The sequence below is a fragment of the Plasmodium sp. gorilla clade G2 genome (assembly GCF_900097015.1).
Source record: "Plasmodium sp. gorilla clade G2 genome assembly, chromosome: 10".
In the NCBI taxonomy this organism is placed as follows: Eukaryota; Apicomplexa; class Aconoidasida; order Haemosporida; family Plasmodiidae; genus Plasmodium; species Plasmodium adleri (nom. inval.).
The window spans coordinates 97,857-120,702 of record NC_041702.1 but is presented as its reverse complement, the minus strand read 5'-3'; the positions used below and the strand labels follow the sequence as shown (position 1 = coordinate 120,702).

General features: G+C 18.4%; 3 protein-coding genes across 3 annotated transcripts; 2 read left to right on the top strand and 1 right to left on the bottom strand.

Moving 5' to 3' along the window:
• Positions 1-1,290: 1,290 nt before the first annotated feature.
• PADL01_1002800 (E3 ubiquitin-protein ligase, putative) lies at positions 1,291-4,617 on the top strand (the record flags this gene model as incomplete). The annotated part of the gene is made up of 1 exon (XM_028682075.1): positions 1,291-4,617. One exon carries the CDS (start codon positions 1,291-1,293, stop codon positions 4,615-4,617), a length of 3,327 nt encoding a protein of 1,108 aa, XP_028538389.1.
• Positions 4,618-7,025: 2,408 nt separating this feature from the next.
• Positions 7,026-16,217, top strand: PADL01_1002700 (conserved Plasmodium membrane protein, unknown function; the record flags this gene model as incomplete). The annotated part of the gene is made up of 2 exons (XM_028682074.1): positions 7,026-9,282; positions 9,487-16,217. 2 exons carry the CDS (start codon positions 7,026-7,028, stop codon positions 16,215-16,217), a joined length of 8,988 nt encoding a protein of 2,995 aa, XP_028538388.1.
• A 588-nt stretch (positions 16,218-16,805) lies between these two features.
• On the bottom strand, positions 16,806-21,436 carry PADL01_1002600 (hypothetical protein; the record flags this gene model as incomplete). The annotated part of the gene is made up of 10 exons (XM_028682073.1): positions 16,806-16,927; positions 17,043-17,114; positions 17,235-19,034; positions 19,178-19,420; positions 19,509-19,644; positions 19,741-20,044; positions 20,179-20,560; positions 20,701-20,937; positions 21,092-21,259; positions 21,391-21,436. 10 exons carry the CDS (start codon positions 21,434-21,436, stop codon positions 16,806-16,808), a joined length of 3,510 nt encoding a protein of 1,169 aa, XP_028538387.1.
• Positions 21,437-22,846: the final 1,410 nt, after the last annotated feature.

Below are 22,846 nucleotides of genomic sequence, written 5' to 3'. Positions count from 1 at the left end.
TATAATTGTATTTTATACATATTTTAAAATAATATTTTACAAAATAAAAGTATTAAAAAATATCAAAAGATATATATTTTGATTATAATAAAAGATTCTACTTATATATATAAATATTTTTTTAAGGAATACAAGCACAAAATGATTAATTAATAAATAAGAAAAAAAAAAATAAAAAAAAGAAAAATAAAAAATAAGATTTATATAAAATATATATATATATATATATATATATATATATATAATATATTAAATGTAAATAAAAATAAGTACTTTTTTATATATAATATAAAATAAAATAATATTATTGATATATATTTTTTTATAACAAAAATATATAGATATACATCCCAGCAAATAATTATATATATAATATATATATATTATAATATATATTTTATTTTAAGATTGAAAGAAGGAAAAATACTTTATATTATTATATATGTACATATATTATGCGTTCAATATATATAAATATATATATATATTTTTATATATTATATATATATTTGATGGATAAGAAATAAAAAATTAAGTTAAATGAAAAAAAAAGGAGGAATAAATATTAATATATAAAGCAGTATTATACATATATATATATATTATATATATATTTATTTATTATATAATATAAATTTATATTTTTATATTATAAACTTTTAATTGCATACGTAATATTGAGATATATATAATAATATTATTATATAAGAAGTGATGCATATGATATATATTGAAGAAAAAGAAGAAAAAAAAAAAGAATAAGAAGTTTATGATACTCATTCAATATATATTACGATTTAAATATATATGTATATGAATAAAGCGTTTATATATATATATATGTATATTTATTTATTTATTAAATTAGAAAAAAAAAAAAAAAAATAATAATAAAGTACGAAGATAATTATATTAAAAATATATAATATATATATTATATAAGTAAATATAAATATAAAAAGAAAGGATATAATATCAGGCTCTAATCAAAAAGTATATATAAATAGATAAACATATATATATATATAATAATTTTGTTTAACCGATTAAATTTGAAAAATATAAAAAAAAAAATATATATATATATACATATATTTATGAGACATTAAATTTAAATATTTTATTTTTATTTTTTTTTTTTTTTTTTTGTCAACATTTGTTATAATATATATTTATATATATATATATATATATTTATTTATATATTTGTCATATATATATATTTTTTTTTGCAAATTCCCACCCCCTTGAAATATATTTATAGTTTTAAAAAATAATAAATAAAATAGCATGAATCAAGTTGATGATTATGATTATTTCTGTCATAGTTGTGAAGATGTAAAAAGAACTAGTGATGTTGAAATTATTTATAATGGTGAAATAAAATGTAAGGGTTGTAACAACGTAGGATTTGTTGAGAAAATCGATGAAGATGACCCTTTGAGTTTCCATTCATTACATGTGAGTAGAGATACAGGAGAAAGTAGAAGTGGACATAATAACAGAAATAATAATAATAATAGTGATAGTAATAATAATATAAATAATAGACATTATAGTTATAGAAATATGAACAATTTTGGTTATCGTACTAATATTCCAACAAGAAGCCGAAGAAATTATGATAACAATAATAATAATAGTGGTAATAATAATCACAACCATAGTAGTAGTAATAATAATAATAATAATAGTAGAAGTAGTCATGTGAGAGGAGAACATGATAATTTTTTTAATGATTTTATGTTATTTAGAAATATGTATCAGCAAATATTTAATCCTACTTTTCGATCTGCAGATGCAGAAGTGCATTTCACAGCTGCTGTAGGTTCGTCAAACAATTCTAATGATATTAATAGAAATAATAATAATAGAAATAATAATAACAACAACAATAATAATAATAACAACAATAATAATAATAACAATAATAACAACAATAATGACCATAATAATGAAAATAATAATGAACATAATAATAGCAATGTAGGTAGTAGAAGTTCTAGTCGTATTAATGAAAATAGAAACGATAGTAACACAAATGAGACTAGCCAAAATGAAAATAGGAATAGAAATATATTTGGAAGAACCTATAGTTATAATAGGAATACAAGAAATCCAAGAATAATAACAAGAGCTATTGATATAACAAATATACCTTTTAATACTCCAGGACGTTTTAATTTTCATGATTTAATAGATAACATGTTTGCAAATACATTTGACAACATATCTCTAGATCAAGTATTAACAATAATAATGGAAAGCGATCCATCTCGAAATGGTCCTCCACCAGCTTCAGAAGAAGTTATTAAGAATTTGAAAGTAGAAAAACTAACAGAAGAGAGAGCAAAAGAATTAGAATCATGTGCAATATGTAGAGAAGAATATAAAGAAAATGATGAGGTTCATAGAATTACAGACAATGAGAGATGTAGACATGTATTTCATTGTTCTTGTATTATTCCATGGTTGAAAGAAAGAAATTCATGTCCTACATGCAGATTTGAATTACCTACTGATGATCAGGAATATAATTGTAAGAGGGAAGAATTGAGGGAAAGATTGAATTCTGAAATGTCTAGAAATAATACTTACAATAATGATAATAATAATAATAATAATGATAATACTAATAATGATAATACTAATAATAATGATGGCAGTAATAATAATAATAATAATAATAATAATAATGATGGTAGTAATAATAACAATAATAGTAACAATAATAATAATAGTCGTAGACATAATGTAAGTGAAACAAATTATAGTGCTTTAGGAGATGACTACGATATTAATATATTAGATTCTTTTACAAATGAGCAAACTACTTCAATACTACAACAAGTTTTTAACAGTTTTTTATCAGGAAATAATGATTCTTATAGAATAGACAGAATTTATTTATCACCTGATAATTTTTTTACTCACAGCAGTAATAGAAATAGAAGCAGTGTAAATATTAATGAAGAAAATCCAGATGTTATTCAAGTTGAAGAAACACGCTCTGAATGTAATGAGTCATATGAAGAAAGGAATGAAAATAATAGAAAGGAAGAAATAAATAGGGAGGAAGGAAATGAAGAAGAGAAAAGAAATAAGAGGAAAAAAACAAATGATCATGATGATAATAAGGATATATATAATAGTTCAAGTGGTAGTAGTAGTAGTAATAATAATAAGGGGAATGAAAAAAATGAAGGTAATGAAGATATGTCTAATGTGTCAAGTGGTAATAATAATAGAAGTTCATCATCAAGACAGAATAATTATAATAGTAGATATCGTTATAGTAATTATAGACGTAGTAATAGACGTAATATGAATCAAGATTATTTTAATATACAAGATGATGAAGTAGAGGAAGAAAATTATTACTACTGTACACCTAAAAATGAAACTAATAAAAATAATAACAGAGGTCAAAGAAATAATGATTCAGAAAATGTAAGAAATAATAATGATAATAATAATAACAACAATAATAATGATGATAATAATAATAACACAAGACGTAGGAATAATTATTATGATAATAATACATATAACCCATCTTATTTACATGAAAATGTTTTTGATACATCGAATGTATATGTAATAAGTGAAAGAACAAATTCGAATGATAGAAGCAACGATAATAATACGAGAACTATATCGCAGTTATATTTAACAGATTTAAGTGATGTTTTTGCTAATATAAATTATAGTTGTAATTTTAATAATGATCATTATATTGTAAATAATGATGCTGGTGGAAGAGATGATGGAAGAGGTGATGGAAGAGATGATGGAAGAGGTGATGGAAGAGATGATGGAAGAGGTGATGGAAGAGATGATGTAAGAGGTGATGAAAGAGGTGATGAAAGAGGTAATGAAAGAGATGGTGGAAAAGACGAAGGAGAAAAAAATGTAAATTCTGAACACGTTGAATCTAATACAAATGATACAGGAGTATCTATAGGTGTCTCAAAAGAAAACAAATTAAATGATAAGAATGAAAATAATGTAAAGGATAAAAGAGCATCGTTTGATATAAATACAGGTAAATCAAGTACAACTAAAAAAAATGAAAAGAGATTATATGAAAGGGTTAATAATAATACTTATAGTAATGCGAGTAATAGTAACAATAGCACAAGGAGAAGTCGAGACAGTGATAATGAAAAAGAGGGAACTCGAAAAAAATCAAGAAATTATAAAAATGAAGAGGAATACAGAAAAAGCATTAATGGTAATAATAATAATAAAAACAACATCATCAATAATAATAATAATAATAATAATATTAATGAAGATAGAAGACATAGTAACACCAGCAGTAGTTATAAATATAATAACAATACAGACAATACTCATAACCACAACCCTTCTGATGTTCTTAATAATAATGATTCAAACGAAGAACAAAGGAATACTACCAGAAGACAAAGTACTGTCAAAAAATATCTGTTCGATAAATTAAATTGGTTAAAAAGTTATGATAATAAAGATAAAAAAAAAAATGAAAAAAATAAAGATGGAAGTAATAAAACTGATGAAAATGACACAGAACATAATCAAAATGATGATAATGCTACAGGTATGTCGAATGAAAATAATGATGATCATATATAACATTTGTAAAAATAAAAAATAAAAATAATAAAATAAAAAATAATAAAATGAAATAAAATGAAATAGTCAATATATATATATATATATTTTTTTTTTTATTTTTTATTTTTTTTTTTTTTTATTTTTTTGTTAAAAGAGAAATGTTTCTCAAAAAAGTAAAATATTCTCAAAGTTATAATTGTATATATATATATATACATAATGATGGCAGTATGATATATTTTTTTGTTAATATATTGAAGTAATTCTAAAGATGAACCATAAAAAGAACACATATTTATCATATATATATATATATATATATGTGTGGTAAAAAAGTTATAAGAAGTCTTTAAAAAGAAAAAAACAAAATGCTATTTAAGTATTTTATTATTTTATTATTTTATCATTTTATTTTTATTTTTATTTTATTTTTTTTTTTTTGTTTGTTAATTAAAATATATTAGTGATTTTAAATATGCATTATGATATATTATATAAATATATATTGTTTATTTTTCTTATATTAATAAAAATTATAACAAATAATATATATATGTATGTATTTATATTAATTTGTTTTTTTTTTTTTTTTTTTCATTATTTTTTATGATTTCCAATTTTTTTTTTTTTTATATTATAGAATTTATACTTTAATTATATGTATGTATATATACATATATTTTTTATTTACTGTGTATTTGTGTTTATAATAAAAAAAATTAATTATATATAGATTTTTATTATTATTATATTATGTTATATTATATATATATATATATATATATATATATATATATATACTTAATATATATGTCTATATATTATATCATTATTTTTATTATTATATAAATTTTTTTTTTTTGCCTCTTTTTTTTTTTTTTCATAGAATAACCATATTTAAATATATGATATTAAAAAAAGAAAAAGTAAATATAAATATAATTAATATATATATATATATGTATGCATAAATTTAAGCATAATATTGCTTATGAATAAATAAGCATTTCAATGAATTTTCTTTTAATTTTCTTAAGGTTGAAATATAAAAAAAAACATTAAGCAACAAAAATAAATGTAATACAAATAGGTGACATAATATATATACATAAATTATTTGTATGTATATATTTTTTTTGGATTTAAAAAATAACTATTCAACTTTCTTTCTTTATGGTTATTTTTTAAAATGATATTATAAAAAGTAATATGTATAAATATTATAAATATGTAATACAACATATAACAAAATTGAATAACTTAAAAAAAAAAAATAAAATATATTATACATATATATATGAGAATATATAAATAATAACAATATTTGATTGTATGCACGTCTGCACACTTTTTTTTTTTTTTTTTTTTTTTTTTTTTTTTTTTTTTTCCTTATTGTTGCTTAAAATTTGTTCTCCTACTATGAAAAATTATATTAAGGTGGAAAAAATAGTAATAAAAAAAAAAAAATCTTATATACTAACATAGTCTTATTTTTTTTTTTTTCTTTATTGAAAGATGATACAAATGAGGTTTATATTATAGAAAAAAAAATATATATATATTATTATGTTTCATATGTAAATAAAATATATCATATTTATATACATATATATAAAATATTGCATTATACTTTAAATCACATATGTGTATTTTTTTATATGAGAATATTTAATATATGTGTAATATTAAGTGAATAGGAAATAATTAAAAAAAAAAAATATATACATATATATATATAAAATAAAAAAAAATTAAATATATAATCATTTAAACATTAGAATAGTGTTACTAAGTATATATATATATATATATATATATATATATATATATATATAATATATATAATATATAATATATATATAATAAATATACGTATTGATAAAATTAACAAGTTGAAAAAAAAAAAAAAAAATTATTACATATATATAATATATATATTATATATATTATATCATTTACCTATTATCATTATTATTATGTTTAAAATTTTTCTTATAACTTGAATATAATATAATTTAAATAATTATTTAAAAATATATTTATATGAACAATATAACATAAGAATTGTTAATATATTATATATATGTATATATTTGATATATTTATATATATATATTTATATATATATAATATTTTCCTTTCATTTTTGTTTAGATTTATCTATCAGATAGCCATTTCATTTTAATATTATATTATTTATTTTATTTTTGTTTCACATAAAGAATATATTAATCATATTTTTATAATATTAAATATAAAAAAATAGTCATAAGTTTGCCTTATATGTTATATGTTATATATATATATATATATATATATATATATATATATATTTTTATTTTTATTTTTATTATTTTATTTTTATTTTTATTATTTTATTTTTATTTTTTTATTTTTTTTGTTTTATTTAAAAATATGAAATAAGGATGAATGAAGATTTAAAATTAGGGTCTGTGGTGTGGCCTAATTTTTCTTCTCCTTTTAGTTTATCATGTTATTCTGTAAATGAAAATTGTAATACATTAGCTGTTGGTAGTTATGAGGGTAGTATAATTTTATTTAGGATAGATGAGAATAAAGTTGAATATGTTTATAATAAAATAAAAAAGGATATAATCGGAGAAGGTTATATAAAGAAAGATGATGAATATGATGATAAGAGTGATAATAAAATTAGTGAAAGTTTTAGTAGTAGTACTAATCATATGGTTGATGATCATTATTATGATAAAGGAAATAAAAAAGAGGAATTATTAAATAAGGATAATAATAAAATTGGTGATAATATAAATGATAGTGATCAAAATGGTAATTCTGAAAAGATAAATAATAATGATAATATCAAAAATAATAATATGAATAATAATAATATGAATAATAGTAATTATAAAAAATTTGTTAAGAAAAAAAAAAAACGATTTTGTAATCGAATTAATTTATTACCTTATAATATTTTATTAAATAATAGTAATAATACATGCAATAATAGCATATTACAATTATGCTACGGTTTAACATGTTGTTCTTTAATTGAATGTGTATCTAAAGAAGTATTGATATCATTACATCTAGATAATATAATATATTTCTGGTCAATTGATGAAGGTAGATGTTTTAAAGTTTTAAAAAACTTTGATTTTATTATTTATAATTTAAGAATATTACCAGATAGAAGATTCTTATTAATTAGTGGAGAGAAAAAAGTTCTTGTTGTTGATATATGGGCTAATACAAATAAGGAAATAATAGCAGAGTTAAATATTAATCCTTATCAGAATATACAGAATAAATATAATAAGAAAGAGAAGAACACAAATCCAAATGATATAAAAGAAGAAGAAGATTATTATATTGGTGATATTAATGATAAATATTATTCTTCTTCTTACGGATCAGATGATAATAATATATACAATATAAATAATATGTATGATTATTTAAATAATAATATGTCATCTGATCCTCAAGATAATAATATCTATATTAATAGTAAAAATAAAAATATGGCATATAATAAGTTAGATCGAGATAAAGATATAAATAATAATATTCATGAGGACACCATCAAATTGAAGAATATATTTGGAGTTGTCAATCGATACACCAACGACAACAATAATATTAATAATAATAATAATAATAATAATAATAATTATAATAATAATAATAATATAAAAGGTCAAAATTATAAACGAAAGAATTCCATTCATACGTCCGATTTAAAATTATGCTCTATAGCTACAGGTGTTGTTCCTTATTTAAAGGAAGATAATCAAAGATCGGTTATACAATGTTTTAAATTATTAAAACGTAAATTATTTAGTATGAATGATAAAAAGGAAAAGGATATGAATGATAATAGTGTGAAGAAAAGTTATGAGAAGTTATTTGAAGATCTATACATAAACAATAATAATAATAATAATAATGATAATAATATTAGTAGTAATAATAATAATATATTAAATGATGAATATTTAAAATTAAAAGATAAAGAAGTTAATGATCGTTTGAATAATCTATTTTATTGCCCAGTTTTAATTTCTGCTTCTTTAAATAATGGAGATGTTATATGTTGGGATTTGACTGATTTTTTAAATTATTATAAATGTAAATGTCGTTTTGTTATTAGGACAGAAAAAACAGAATTAGAATTATATAATGAAATGATAGAAGATATATCTGAAAATTGTATATATGATGAATTAATAAAAACACGTATCAGTTCAACTAATGATATTAATTTAAAAGAAAATGAGAAATATATTAAAGGTAAAGAAGATATATATAAAAAATATATGGGTATATATAATATAGATCCAATACATATAGCTAATTTAAATGAATTCGAAAAAAAAACATTAGAAATAGCTACCAATGGATATTCGAGTCAAATTGGTATAATAGATAATTATATTATTTTATTACAAAAAACAAGATTAATTATTTATGAAAGAAAATGTGTATCATCTTTAAATAATGTATCTGATCCATCAACAAATATTTCATCAAATATTTCATCAAATGTTTCATCAAATGTTTCTTCAAATATGTCATCATATTTTGTCCCCTTGATGGATTTATTCTGTCCAGATTATCAAGAAAAACAAAAGAGGATATTACATAATACTCATTGGGTGGGTATTCAGGTTATTCGTAGGCCTATATGGAAATTTTCATCAGGTAAAATAAAAATATAAATATAAAAAAAAAAATATATATATATATATGTGTATATATATATTTGTTCATATTATTTTACATAGCTCCATTTCATAACCACCAATTAACATAGTAATAATTTTTTTATTTTTATTTTTTTTTTTTTTTTTATTTTTTTTTTTATTTTTTTTTTTTTTTTTTTTTTTTTTTCCCCTTTCATCTTAGGTATCTTCCAAATGATGGGCTTTAAAAAAAAGTCTTACAATATTATGCAGAAATTATCTAAGAATATATGTGGATCAATTATTGCATGGACAAATGAAGGAAATTTCTATACATACACCTTACCATTAAAATTTTCAAGTCTGTTTTTATCCTTTCAGTCGAATATAAAATCTTTCTTTTTGACAAGGGTTTCAAAGGATTTGTTAGGTTCTTTTAATAGTGCTGTTCCTTTGATTATTTATAGAGAGAATGTTACGGAAAGAGTGAAAGATACTGTAGATGCTATGAATAATAAGAATAAAGAAAATTTCGAGATTAAGATTAGTGAGAGTGCTGATATGAATCTTTATAGTAATAAGATATATTCTTCGGAATATATAAAAAGGTTGAATAACTCGAATGAAGAATTAATAGATAATACAATTAAAAAAAGAAGCATTGAAAGAAGGAAAGATAAAAAGAATGAGAATATAAAATTTATATGTGATGATGAAAAGAAAAATGTTATTTTTGAGGATTATAAAAATTATAAATATAATCCTATTGAGAAACATTCTAAATGTAAAGAAGATTTTTTCTTTTTTTTTGTAAATAAGAATTATAGACGTAGAATAATAGTATATGAATATTTATATAATATATGGTATAAGACATCAAAATTGGAAAAGGTGTGGCTGTTGCCTAAGAAGAAAAATATAGAACGGGTTATTCATATGATGAAAAGTAAAGATAGATATACAATTAATAGAAAGGATGCTAATATAAATGAATATGTTGATAAAAAATGTATGGAGAAGGAAAATACAAAAATTTTTAATGACAATATAAATGGATATGATTTGAATATATATAGCATGAACAATAATAACAATAATAATATAACCTATTCTGATAAGAAAAAAAGTGAAGGTAGTATTTGCTCTTATGTTATAGCACATCATAATTTAAATATCTATATTATTATCAGCTATACTAACGGATGTGTTACGAGCACATTAATAAATTCTTATAATAATAAACTGAATAAAGAAAAGGTGATTCGTAATTTATATATTCCAAAAAAAATGTATAATAGATATCGTAAGGATATGTTTATTACAACACTATATTATGAAAATAATTTTTTAATTGGTGGTAGTAATCATGGAGATATCCTTATATGGAAATTAATAAATTTTTCTCTTGTTAAGATTTTAAAAAATTGTCATTTGTCTTATGTATGTAGTATTCATAAAGTTGTAAAAGAAAATTATATTTCTAATAATTTAAAAAATAAAAAAGATATATCTGATACTTCGATTGTTACAAATAATAAAAAAAAGAAAAAAGATGAACATGATAAAGATAAAAAGAAAGAAGAAAATTTTGAAGAAATAATTAAAGAAGATATGAGTAATTTTAAAAAAATGGAACAAGATCATTGGATATTAACTTGTGATAGTAGTAATAATATCATGTTATTAAATTTGAATCCTATATATTATGATAAAAATCGATTTCATTTTTTTTGTCAAAATGATCCATATAAAATATGCATAACAACTGATGAAGAAATAGAAAAATATAAAAATAGCAAAAATATGTATTTTTTTAAAAAAAAAGAAAATGAAAAAAAAAAAAAAATCAAAGAAGAAAAAAAAAAAATTATTTATAATTATGTACATAGTTTATTAAGAAGGTCAAGTCATATTGGAAAGGAAAATAAAAATATATATAATTTATTGAACATATTAAAACATAAAAAAAGTATAGGCATGAAAATATTACACAAAGGAAATTATGATGATTATTATTATAATATGTTTGTTGGTAGGAAACAAATACAAGATTGTTCTTTAAATAATTATGGAGAGGAACAAAAATATTCTTTTGATATATATAAGAATATATATAAAAGTGTTAATAAAATGAAAGGAATACAAAAGGGTAGCATAAGGATGAGTAGAAATAAAATGAACAATGAAATATATGGTGAAATATATGATGAAAAGTATGGCGAAAAATATGGTGAAAAGTATGGCGAAAAATATGGTGAAAAATATGATGACCAATGTGATAATGAACATCCTCTAAAAAATGAAGAAGAAAGTTATAGTGATAACAATGATAATCATATTAAATATAATACAAAGAAGAAAAAAAAAAAAGGAATAAAACCATATATTTATAATAAAGAATATTATATTATAAAAAAAGAAAAAGAATTAAAAAATATGACAAGTGTCTGTTTCCATTGTACATGTCGAAAATTAGAAAAAAAAAATGAAATAAATTACAAACTAATAAATAATATATATATAAATACATATTCTTCTTTGTTATATATAATATTGTTAAATAATTATATATATATATATAATTATAATACTGGTCAATTTATAAGATCTATATATGATTCAGAATTTATGCATTTAACAAATTTTTCATATGATGAGTGTTACTTAAAATTAGGTGTTAATATAACACATTTAAATATTTTGAATAGGGTTAAAATAAAGGATGTGAATAGACTTGAGAATTATAATATAATAGATGATGGATATACGACGGATGATATGGAAGAAGATAATTATTATGATTATAATTTTGATGGTAATATATCACAAAGGAATTATAAATATAATATTGTGAATAATGTAAATAATAATAATTTAAGATATTCTCATAATGATTATATTTTTAATAAGAATAAAGATAGTAATATAAATTATTTATCATCATCATCGTCATCATCTTATATATCATCTTCTTCATCTTATTCGTCATCGTTTTCATCTACTTATTCTACTTCGATTTGCTCTGCTTCCATTTTAAATAGTTCTATAGAAAATGTTGGAAAAATGAAAGTATCGTTCGACTTATCATTTAAAGATAATATAAATGAAGAAAAGGATTTAAAGAATAAAAAGGAAATTAATTTAAAACGTGAGAATAATATATATAGATATAATTTTGAGAACAACAATATTTGTAAATATACAGTAAAAACACAAATACCTATAATAAGTTTTATTTTATTTAGAGATAGTAATTTATCCAAGAAATCATTACCATTAACAAAATTATTATATCATTTTTTTATGCCTAAAAATTGTATACAAGTATGTAAAGAGTTATATCCATTTTTAATTAATTTTCCTTCTATACCATTTTCTTTATGTATTCATGGAAAGGAATCTTCTTTTAGTTTTGTTATTCCAATGTCTACACAGATATATTATTTTTCTAGAATGCATTCAATGAAATGTAAAAAGAATGACACAGATGTATATATAACTCTTGGTAGTAAACATAAAGAAAGATATATATTAAATGAGAAAAGAAAAAAAGAAAAGTTTTTTTATGATTCTTTAAATTTAGAATATGATAATCCATATAATAAAAAGTTCAAAAAAAAATACTTCCTTAGTGATATATTGAAAAAGAAGTATATTTATTTGGATGTAATGATTGGAAGTCTAAAGAAAAAACCTTTTAAAGATTTTAGAGAATTTTCAAAGTATAAAAATTGGACCAAAAAAATAAGTGTAAATAATAATTTGTCAAATTCGTATCTTCAGGTGGATAAAACAAAACAAAATAAAGAAATAAAAAGAGATGAATTAAAATGTAATGGTAATGGTAATGATAATGATAATAATAGTGTTGATATAAGACAAAGTAAAATGATAGCTAATAATATGGGTGATTATAATGAGGGTGCACAAGAAATGAATAAATATGAGAATGATGATGAACGAGAATCTGATATATTAAGAAATAATAATGTATATAATTGTATGTATTATAATGATCACATGGGTAATAAAAAAAAAAATAATAATATAAATAAAAATAATCATGCTGATGATAATATAAATGGAAATAATCATGGTAATGATAATATAAATAAAAATAATTATGGTGATGATGCTAGTATGGATAATATTACCACTAAAGATGAAGAATTCATAAAAAGTGATGAAAAAAATAAAAAAGTTGAAAGAAATATATTAACAGAAGAATATACAAAGAGACGTAATTATAATATTTTACAGTATAATTATTATAAAGATATTAGAATAAATAGAAAGAATTCGAATATATCTCCAAAATGGGTTCTAAAATGTTTAGATGATGACTTATCAAATTATTCATCTGATAAATCGAGTATAGGTTTATATATAAAAAAAGGAAATTATATAAATAATAATAATATTTATAGGAAAAAGATTAAGATGATGAAGAAGAAAAAAAAAAGTAGTGTATATTTAAATAAAATAAATAGTAATATACAAAATAACAAGTGTGATGATGTTTCATATTCATTAACTAATAATATTAAATTAGAAAAATTGAAAGAAAAAGGACGTAAGAAATATAAAAGGAATATTCATAAGAATAAAGAAATTTTTTTTTATAATAACAGTATTGAAATATATTGTAATAGTGTTTATATAAAAACATTATATATTTGTTTTATATTAAGATTTCTAGAATTGTGGAAAAGGTGGTATAAAATAAAATATAATGAAGATGTGATAAATAATTTTAATGAATACATCATTGATAATTTACCTAGTGGTATAGATATAAATTTATTTTTATTAAGTTATATATCTATGTATCCATATGATAAAAGTATTCGATTAGAATTACAGAATTTTATGTATAGAATATTACGTAATATGAGTGATAAGTTATTAGATAAATATACAAAGACATGCACAGAAATCTTAAGAATAAATAATAAGAAGAAAAGAATAATAGAAAAGAATATAGATGAGATATCATTATATGATACAAGTGGAACATATATTATATCTATAATAATACCTAAGATAGGATGTTTATATTTATATCCATTTATATATGCAGATGAAATATCATTAACATTATTATTATTATTATTATTAGTAAAATCTGAATATTTAACAAGTTGTAAAACATTTTATACTAATGCTAGTATGATAACATTAATAATACATCATATATGTTATTATATATTTGTAGATACCAAATATTTTTTAGAAAAAAATATTAAATTTAATAAATTTAAATTATTTCACTTTATACATTTATTATCATTAAGTTTTTCAGTTACTTGGGATTTACAAATGTTAATACAAAAAGGAATATTTACAAATAATATGAAAAATGTATCTAATGTTACTTTTAATTTGTGTTTAAAAAAAGAAGATTTTATATTCAATGAAAGATTAGTTAATGAGAATTATTATAAAGCATTAAAAGATTATTATGTCCATGCAGAAATAAATATTGATAAAAATGATAATAAAATGTTAAATAATTCTTTGAGAGAAATAAATTTGAAAAATTATTTAGAAGATTATTTGGAATATATAAATAATGTAAGTGACATAGAGTTCGATAAAATGGAAGGTAATGAATCTAATCAAAATAATATCAATAGTAATAATAATATGAATAGTAATAACAATATGATTAATTCTTTTGATAATACCTTTTCATATATTAGTAATGAGGAAAAATATAATATACGTAATAAATCATATGAATTATTAAAGATCACAAATTTTATGGATACGAATGGTAATAATAATAATAATAGTAATAATAGTAATAATAATAATAGTAATAATAATAATAGTGGTTATATATCTAGATTTCATAAAAAATATTCCTTGGTAGATAAGAAAAATAAAAATGTGGACGATAATAATAATAATAATAATAATGATAATATAAAACGTGATACTTCTTATATAACATTTTATGATAACAGCTATAATAAATTAGATACTTATGATATATATGGACATATTAATAAATATAATGAAAATAATAATATACATTTGAATAAATATGATAGTGGTGATAATAAGAATGATTATATAACAAATAAATATGAAGAGAAAAAGAATAAAAAGAAGGCTTTATTTTCAAAACATTATAATAATGAGAATATAAAACATAATGATAATAATATGGAAAATGATATTAGTATATATAGAATTAATGAACATAATTATATAAATATATGTCACTTTATTTTAAATATATTTGAATTATATACATTATCATTAAATAATATTAGTTTTTTAAAAATATTAATAAATATAGGAAGATTAGAACCATTTTTATTTTTAAAAACATTACATTATATAACTGGAAATATGCATAAAAAGGTATCATCAATAAATAAAATTTTATTTCTATTAATAATTTTAATAAAAAATTATAAGTGTATATTTATATGGTATATGAATATAATTATTGATATATTATTAAATTCATTAGATCCATCAAATAATGTGAGAATTTTATGTTTAAAATTATCAACAAGTTTAATATATACATTAGTTAAGTATTATAATATATGTTCATTTAATAAGTTTACACAAAAATTAGCTGTAGCAAATAATATAAATAAATGTATATATCTATATGATTTAAAAAGTGCAAAGAAATTAAAAATATTCCAAGGACATAAAAAATATATAGATTGCATAAAATTTAATACGAATGGAACAGCTCTAGCTTCCTATTCAAAATTAGACTTATCTTTTAAATTATGGAATTGTACAAATGTAGGATTATTTAGTGGTTTCTTAAAAATACAATCCAAATGTGCTCGTGATATACAACTATCTAAAATTAAATCTAGTTATATTTATCTCTCAGATAGTTATATTGATATTACTTATAAAAAAAAAAATGAATGGATATTAAAAAGGGAAGACAACGCAATATATCTAATATATATATGATATGTTAATATATAAATATATATACATATTGATATATTTATATTTTACCAAATGATGATAAAATAATGTTGTTATGTATATATGTCAACATATAAATATTATATTATTATTTTATTTTATATATATATATATATATCTTTATTTTATCTATTTATTCATATTTTTCATACATTCTTAAACATTTTATCCAACCACATCTTGCACATTTAAAAATATATACATTATATATTATATATATATATATATATATATATATATATATATGTATTTATTTATATTATTTTTTTTTTTATTTTTTTGTTATAATTTTAAGTTGCACATTCTTATTTTATTTTATTTTATGAATGTATTTCAATTTTTGTGTGATATACCAAATTACATTTTGAATTTTTTTTTTTTTTTTTTTTTTAATTGTTAAGACATATGTTAAATATTTTTTTAAAAGAAACATTATTAAAAAGGTTGTTTATATATATGTGTTGTATATTTTTAAATGTTTTAATATAATCATTCATAAAAAAAAAAAAAAAAAAAAAAAAAAAAAAAAAAAAAAAAAAATAAATATAAATATTATATATATATTATATATTATCTATTATCTATCATTGGAATAGATAAGTAGCATATATTATGAAAAGAATTTATTTGAACAATAATTGTTTGGTAAGAAATATCTACTTTTTCTGGTATACTTATTTCCAGTATATTATCTAAAAAAATGTTAATATATATATATATATAGTAGTAAGAGTAAATAAAAAGATATGTGCATATGTATATTTTGTTAATTATTATAATTATATAGATTAAATATGAAGTGATTACCTTCATCTATTGTGCTGCATATAAATTTTAAGGAGCTTCTGTGGGTTCTCTCAATTTTATTAATACAACCACCTGGACAAATAATACACACAAACACATATATATATATATATATATATATATATTTATGTGTTATAAATTTTTTTGTGTATTATATATATATATACCAATTAATATATTCCTTTTTATTACCTTTTATATATACAAATATATCATAAGACCAATTAGAAGACACTATTGTGTAGTAGAATGTATTATCATTTGAACTATTTTTATTTATTATATTTATATCATTTCCCACATATTGAGATCTACACACTTGTTTCTTAATTTTATTATTATTATGAATAATATTATTTTTATTTATATTTTTGTTCTCATCAACATCCTTTTCGTTTATATAATCTATTGCATATGGCACTTTTATTTTATACTTATTTTTTTTTGCATTACTAGAATTAAATGAATAAAGAGGAGTTAATACACTGATCATCTTATTACTGTTGGATATATTCTGTAGATGTGTTTTTTTTATTTGTGGATTTATACATATTTTATTTTTAAAATAATAAATGTTTAAATAATCATTATATATAAAAAAAACCTTTCCTATATCACTTTCATTCTTTTTAGCAATAGACATATAATTATTCTTATTATTAATAGATTTTATATTTTTATTTTCTTTTAAATCGATATTTTCTTGATTGTCTTTAAAAGTATGCATGTTATTAAATGTTTGTGAGTTTATATTTGTTGGTGTCTCTTTTTTTGTATCCCTTACATGAATAATAAAATCAATATGTTTATATTTTTCTTCATTCATAAGATAATTACTTTTATATGTAATAAGTGGAAATGATTCATATTTCCATTTTATTATATTACTTGTAGATATATTATTATATTGAAAAGGATAATATAAATTTTTTTTTTTCAATGAATATATAAGTATTATATTTTTAAAGGAGCATAATAAAATATGTCCAGAATAATTTATTTCGCTATAAAATATATCATTATAAAAAATAGAAGTTCTTTTAAATTTATTCTTTTCATATACATAAGATATGTAGTCTTTTTTATTTTGATTATTTGCAAGTTTGTATATATCATTATAGTTATTACTATAATTATTATTATTATTTTTTTTATTTGAATATTTATTTTTTGTTACTACGTGGTCCACATTGATACACATTTTTTCATATGATGTTTTAAAATTGTTGTCTTCATATATTTTTTGTTTAACCTCACTACAATGATTATTTTCTTTTAATTTTTTTATTAATTCAAAAACCATATCATTAATAATACATATAACCTTGTTAAATATATATATAATATATTTAGGTGTTATAAAATGAGAATTTTTTTTTTTTTTTTTCTCTTCATTAATATATGTTATATCCTTTGTGAGTATATCTTCACATATAATATTATCACATATTTGAGATTTATTAATATATATAATTTTATAAATATAATATATATTATTTAAAATGTTGATTAGATGGATATATTCAGATGATTTGTTTTTATCATTACTTTTATTATTTTGTAAGGCAAAATATTCTTCAATATTCTTTTTGAGAATATCCATTATAAAATCAATATGTTCTTTATCATCCAAATTATATAATTGAAAATATGATAAATCATATAATTTTGTATTATTATCTATATGAAAAATTTTATTCTCGAGGACATTATATAAATACACTTTCTTATTAGAGCTAACCAATAAAATAAACAAATGGATATCCAATAATTTTATCTTATCAATTGGTTCTATGCTTTTCCTGAATATTTTATATAAGGCTATGCAATAATTTTTATTCATATCTTTAAATTGAAGGTTGTTAATATTATGATCGCTATAAAAACAGTGATTATTATATTGATAAATTATGTAAATATATATGGAGCCATCGTTGAATCCGCAAAATAAATATTTATTATCACTACAAAAGAGTAGACAAGTCACAAATCCTAATAAGCACAAAAAAAAAAAAATAATAAATATATATATATATTTATAATTATTTATATATTTATTTTCTTTTTATTTCCTCAATAATGTTACATAAATATTATATTATATTATATTATATTATATTTTATTTTATTTTTACTATCTTGTGAATATGATATAAAATAAAATGGATGTAGCATAAATTCAGCCTCCTCATAAAAGACAATCTGATTCTTTATAGACAATATATAAATAGTTTTTATTTTATTATTTCTTAAATTACATTTCAATACATGTTCACATGAGTTTTTTAAATTGAGAGGATTCTTTTTTATGTATTGTTCTACTTTGAAATGATTTGAAGTTATACAATTTAATTTTCCTTTTACAACTAAAGGTATGTCTAAAATGTATGCATATAGAAATATTTGTAAAATATATATATATATATATATATATATATATATTATATTATATTATTATATTTTTACTTCTTAGTGTGTTATCAAGATTGAACATTTTAATTAAGCTTTTTTCTCCTCCCTCAATGAATGCAGACACACAGACAACATACTTATCATTTGTATAGAGAAATGTTGACATATAAATATCTCCTTCAATTAACTCCTAAGATAGAAACATATATATAAATATATATATATGAAGATATAATATATATATATATATATATATATATATATTTTTATTTTTTTTTTTTTTAACGTATAGTATTATTATCTCGTCGCTACGTAGGTTAATTAAAATAATATAATTATTTGTAAGGACTAATAAAGTGTCAAGAAAAAATTCTGAGTGAACAACATTTTGCTCACTAATGGTATTTATGTTAACATTAAATTTTGCATTATAATAATATTGAATTAATGTATTTATATTCAATTTATAAGAAAAAATATTTTGATCTTTCTTATTTATTTTATAAATATATCCATTTTCTAAGACACAAATAAGTTGATTGTTCAAAAGGGATACTAATGAGATGCAATACTTGAACATGTCGTAATATCTAAATTAAAAAAAATAAATAAATAATAAGATAATAAGATAAACATGTTAAAATATAGAGCATGATTATATTATATAACATATGTTCTTTTCATTATTTCGTCTATCTATTTCTATTTTTTTTTTTTTTTTCACCTTATTACAATATATTTATCAAACAAATAAATTTTACCATTACTTGTTGATATATAGAACAAATCATCGCATATATGACAAATACATGTGATCATATAACAGGGACATATATTATCATATATAGGATGAAAATAATTTATACGCAATTCTAAGTAATAAGAAAAGGACCATATATAAAATTCCGAAGAACTGTATGTTATAATTGTTAGATCTTCTAATTGTTCTTCAAGATGTATATTTTTGTTGATAAGTAATTCGTTTTTGGTTTTATAATTATTATAATTAAAAATTATAAATAAATTGGTAAGCTGACTTTTATTTGTTTGTATGCATAAGTAAGGCTTTATTGTATTAGACAGGGACCATAAGCTCATCGATTTGTCTAAACATTGAAATGGTGATATATATATATATATGTATTTATTTGTTAATAAATATATGCAAATATATAACGTTTGTGTTATAAATAAATAAATATATATATATATATATATATATATATATTTTTATTTTTATGATAACATGTATCATCCGTTAATATTAATAAACATTTTAATTCATCGACAAACTTTATATCTAATATGTAGTTATATTTCTTTTCATTGTGTTGAGTGTCTATCTTTTTGTCACAATGATTAAATAAATGATAAGGACAATCATAATTTATGATGTTTTTTATTTCTATATGATCTTGTTCTTTATATTGGCTAGTATCCCATATGGATATATAATTAGCTTCTATATAATTATTAAAACTGCCTGATGAGAAAATATAAGGACATATAATTATATATTATAGACGGAAAAAAAAAAAAAAATAGTATTAATAGTAGACCTTATATTTTATATACAAAAATAATTATACAACCTTATATACTAATATTATATATATATATATATATAATTTATTTACATGTTACAGACAAATTTAATACGTTCGAATATCTTAATATATAAACAGGAGAGGAATGTATATCATATGAATATATATCATTTTTTTCTATATTAATAATAAATACAATATTATCATGAATATAGGCTAATTTGTTTTCTCCTAATAAATGGATATTATTTTTAATATCTAACAAATAATAAGAACACACGGTTATATATATATATATATATATATATATATATATATATATATATAATATTAAATGGTAAATATATATATATATATATATATATATATATTTTTAATGAAGGTTCAACCTTTGTTACTACCAAATATGGATATGACGTTAATGAAGTTGCTCATTTTTTTTTTTTTTTTTTTAAATATACATATGATATATATATATATATATATATATAATGTGTGTGGGGGAAAAATATTATTATTTATAAATAATTAAATATTTTAATATAACAATTAGAATATTAAAATTAAATATATGTATATATATTTTAATTAATTTTATTTATTAGTAAAAAATATAATGGGTATATAATTATGAAGAAAAGGGAACAACATATGTTAGCATATTTTTTTTTTATTAGACAGAAAAAAAAAAAAAAAAAAAAAAAAAAATTATAATTTTAAAAAGCCACATATAAATGTATATATATATATATATATTATATGCTTATTTTAATATATTTTTTTAATACATATTTTATAATTTATGGACAATAAATATTAGAAATATAATATAATTTATAGTTATGAATTTATCATAAATTTATTCATCTATTATCATTCTATCAAGAAATAAAGATAATAATAAAACCTATAACTACATTGAACATATATATATAATATATATATATATATATATATGTATATATTGCCTGTTATTTCTTTCTTTTTTTTTTTTTTTTATTGTAGAGTGTAATACTTTATGTTTAAAATATATTTAATAGTACTACTTAATTATTAAGATATTGTTGAGGGACTCCTTTTATTATATATATATATATATATATATATATATATATATACTAATATTATTAGGCTCATAATAATATATATTATATATATATTTTTTTTTTAAAATAAATTTAAAAAATAAAAAAAAATACATGAAATATATTATTTTAAATATTGATATAAAAAAAAATATATATTTTTTATTATTATAATATATATATTATATAATATATATAATATTTTTATATGTTAGCCAATATATTTTTCATGAGAGAGTTATAAGTGGTGATAAGGGTATGGGAGCCTCTTTTTTTTTTTTTTTTTTTTTTTTCTATTTTTCAATTAATTATATCAAAAAAATTAAGAAATACATATAAAACATTTTTATTATATATTTTATAAATATTACATTATATAAAAAATAAAAAAATATGGAAAAAATAACATATTATAATATGAAAAAGTTTCAACAATTTAAAAGGAAAAATATATATATATAAATGATCATATACAAACTGTTCATGGGTATATATATATATATATATATATATATATATATATATTTATACATATATAATACAATGTTATAATATATATATAATAATATCAACACAGTTCTTTCAATATGTCAATTATAAAATAAATATTTAAGTAGATGTAGATAATATTATAATATATATATATTTATAATATGTATGTTTTTATTGTACGTATAAAATATATTTATATATAAGAAAAATTTGTTTGAATAATTTTTATGATTTATTTAAGATTATGTTTAAGTGCCTTAACCAAAAA